This window comes from Sinocyclocheilus anshuiensis, unplaced genomic scaffold (assembly GCF_001515605.1).
Source record: "Sinocyclocheilus anshuiensis isolate Anshui unplaced genomic scaffold, SAMN03320099.WGS_v1.1 scaffold2436, whole genome shotgun sequence".
Taxonomy (NCBI): domain Eukaryota; kingdom Metazoa; phylum Chordata; class Actinopteri; order Cypriniformes; family Cyprinidae; genus Sinocyclocheilus; species Sinocyclocheilus anshuiensis.
The window spans coordinates 2,010-5,861 of NW_015546184.1; the positions used below are offsets into that span (position 1 = coordinate 2,010).

Below are 3,852 nucleotides of genomic sequence, written 5' to 3' on the forward strand. Positions count from 1 at the left end.
TATATAATGCACTTTAAAGATATAATAAAATAACTGTTTAATTTGGAATGTTCATTTGATAAATCACCATAGCAACACCATTCAAGATATCCAAAATCCATTTGCAGTTTAGCATCTTCAGTATCTTGGCATCATGCTGACAAAGTTTGTTGTGAGTTTATTGATTCTCTTAGGAGAAGTATGCATTAAGTCACAGCCTAATTTTTCCAAAAATCCACATTCAAACCACAATAGCCGACTTTCTATTGGTCGTAGCTAATGACTGTAAATTAGAAAGTTGTCCAGCTTGATGAGAACAATATATGTTCTGAGTTTGGTGACTGTAGCTAAAACTAACCCCCTCACTTTTGTCAAAAGGTGGTGCTACAGAGCGCCTCCTCCATGCCCATTTATGAGCTTTTGCCAGTGTCTAACTCTCATTAATACTGATGTGTGTGTCGAGCTTCATGAAATTCTAAGCATGTTAATTGTCTCAAAAACACTTGGAAAGAATGTTCAAGTTTGACACGTTTCCATGGCAACACTATTTAAGATATCAAGAATCCCTTCACAATTTTACATCTGCCATGTTTTGACATTATTCTGATGAAGTTTGAAGAAAATTGAGTAAAAATAAGAGGCTGACTCCTAATAGTCACATCTATGTGATCAGCCTCATATACCGAACAAACGGCTGAAAATTGATCAAAATCAGACGATGTATGCAAAAGTTATTAGACACTTCCTGTTTCTAATTTCTCGCTATAAATGTGTCGCCTCGCCAAGGCCAAAACATTTGAGATATCAGAAATCCCTTTGCAATTTTGCATCCCCAATGTCTTGACATCATGTTGACCAAGTTTTATTGACCCTAGGAGGAGTATGGCAAATTCTACAGCATGCACTTTTCACAAAACCCTGAATAGCTGACTTCCTGTTGGGTGGGGCCTGTGACAACTATGACAGTGTGAAAGTTGTTCAGCTCGGTGAGATCTATATGTGTACCGAGATTCATAAGTATACGTGCAGGTATGTATGAGATATGCAGCAAGATTTCTGACTGTGTTCCAGGGGGTGCCTTAGAGCCCCTGTGCCACACAGAGGTTCCAGCCTCTGCTGCGTCCTAATTACCGCAGATTCCAACGTGTGTGCCAATTTTCAAGAGATTTTGAGCACGTTATGGCTCCCAAAAAGCCCTGAATAGTCGGAAAAAAAAAATCCTTAGAAAAACAATAGGGCCCTGCACCCCTAGTGGCTTAGCACCTAATAATCCTTAAAAGAACAATAGGGCCCTGCACCCCTAGTGGCTTGGGTCCTAATAATAATAATCCTTAGAAAAACAATAGGGCCCTGGGCTGTTTGCGTATTACAACTTCTATTGATAATAAAAGTATAGCCACAGTGTACCGACATCATGTTTTGTTGCTTTGCAAGTTCTTAATCTACAGCCATGTTAACTTCCCCTTTAACTGTGTCCCATGCTATTATATGTGCAGCAGCAGTACATCTTACATGCTTACAGCAGCATGTCTGTGAATGTATTCAAAGTAGCAAATCTCGGTACTTGCTTTCTTGGCAGATCTATTCCTTCAAGACCAAATACATTAACATTGCCATGTATATTACCACATTATTCTTTCAGAGAATCGTCATGACAGAAATATATATAGTTGGTCTCAGAACATTAAAATCAATAGCTAGACAACCTACTTATTTTAAATTTCTTTAATTATTCATAGATTTCTCATTTGACATTTAGTCTGCATCCAACTCCAACCAATTATATTTCTTAAAAGGCATTAAGAGTATATATATAGTTAAGGATAGTAAAACCTATCAACTTTACAGTGAATAGTAAAAAATAACAGATAAAGTTCAAATGTTTTGGACAAAAAAAAAAACGTTCCGAAAAAAATAAAATATAGACAAAGAAATGTATTATTACTAACAAATGAGTACATCATCCCTGAGAACATTGCAAACCTTCTGTCAGATACTATTTTCTGCCCTGAGAGAACAGGATGCTATACACGGATAACACACCTAAAGGTCAATCATTTTTTTATGTAATAAAATTGTAAAATCATCACTTTTACAATGTGAACTGACTCATTCTTTGAGAAATAGCTGGCTCAGAGATCTGCCTCAGACTGGAATCGGCAGGTTGTCCCTGAAACAGGTAGCTCGTTGGGGAACTGGGTAGCTGCATAGATCCTGACATATTCGAGCCATCTGATCACTGGCCATGTCATCTGAGATTTCCAGATTCCCACTGCTGTACTGGGATCGCCGGGCGGTCACTGCATCCACCAACTGCTGACAGTTCAATGCTGTGATCTGTTTGGACAAAGCATTAGGTTATTGCTATTTTTCATAGTGTTTTCAATTCAGGTTATTAAGAATATTAACAGAAAACCTAATTTTATTGTCTATGAGTAAACTAACAAATGTATTTCATATTAAGAGTCTCCAAAGGTTTAATTAGTTAATGAATTAGTGTGAACAACTTTTTACAGCATTAATTAATCTAGGTTAATGTTCTTTTATAAATCTACTATTGTTTATTCATGTTCATTCATACTATATTAAATGTTAATTTATACAACTAACAATCTATTAGGATACGTAGAAAGTAGCATTAATACTAAATGCTGTAAAAGTATTGTTAACTGTTCATGATACCTAATTCATTTAAATCTTGTTAACAAACTGAACCTTACTGTAAAGTGTTTGTTCCCACAAATATATCATTGTCAGGGATTTGGATTTTTGGCCAGCTGTGTTTTTCCTTTTTGTGTGTCTGTGCTTGTGTGTTTGTGAGTTGGTGTATCCCGGGGTGTGGCTATGCTCTCCTCTCTGTGGCTGATGGCTGAATGTGAATCACCTGCTGCCAATCAACTCATCGGCCTCCAGTATTTAAACCCTGGGTCTTCAGTCATTTTCTGCCAGATCATTCTGTCTGCCTATGTGGTACTGTGCTAAGGCCTCCCAGTGTCTTTAGACCAGTTTTTGTGTCATGTGCTTAGTTGGAGTTCTAATTCTGTGTCTCCTGTTCTTTAGACCTCACTCCACCTGCATTTATCCTGCATTCTGCCTGCCACGCCCGATCAACATTCTCTCTGCTCTACCAACATCTCTCTGGCCTGTTTGGTTTCCAGCTCACCTCAGCCAATCCTCAACAGCAAAGGAGAGATGGATTGTGTTGCTTGACTTTTGGCAATAAATTAATTATTTGCATCATTTTTTAGTCTGTGTTCTGCTTTTGGGTCCAAAGCTGTGTTTGGTTACAACAAACATTTAAACATAAAATAAAGATTTTAATATTATGAATGCAGAATACACCAAATGAGATCAGTAATGTTTGTGGATATAATACATTTTACATTAATTACCTGCACAATGATTAATTTGCTCTTGACAGTGATGAAATCATGAAACTCTTCCCCAAAACAGAGTGTGACGGTGGGCTCTGGAGGCTGATAATGACCCTCCTGATATAACTGCAGCGCTGCAGGAGAAAAAAAAAATAACATTTCCATTTGTGATATAAATCTTATCCATTGAAAATTAATATATAATTAATTAATCAGGTCAATTGCATTTCAATAATCGTTAAATAAATAAACTGAACTCATACATGAAAAATAACTTGGTAATAAGTTATTTAGTATAATGAAAATGTTATTAATGACCTTTAAGTACCTTATATATTGACACTTGATTTTATTCAGTAAATTGCAATTGTGATCTGTATTTCAGTAGTCTTGTACAGAAACCGACATTCACAAAAAAGTCTGGAGCTATAATATGTCTGGTGTAATGTGGGGTTTGGGTTTTGTTTCTTGTTCATGTTTTCATGTCTTTTATTTTGTA

At 36.4% G+C, this 3,852-nt stretch overlaps 1 protein-coding gene across 1 annotated transcript in view; it reads right to left on the reverse strand.

Moving 5' to 3' along the window:
• Positions 1–1,803: 1,803 nt before the first annotated feature.
• Positions 1,804–3,852, reverse strand: part of LOC107701391 (interferon regulatory factor 8-like) — an 11,255-nt gene continuing 9,206 nt past the window's right edge. Inside the window, exons 7-8 of the mRNA XM_016503391.1 lie at positions 3,372–3,487; positions 1,804–2,316 (exon numbers count right to left, since the gene is read on the reverse strand). Of these exons, the coding sequence (XP_016358877.1) occupies positions 2,125–2,316; positions 3,372–3,487 (308 nt within the window). The 3' untranslated portion in view covers positions 1,804–2,124. The remainder of the gene's footprint in view (positions 2,317–3,371; positions 3,488–3,852) is intronic.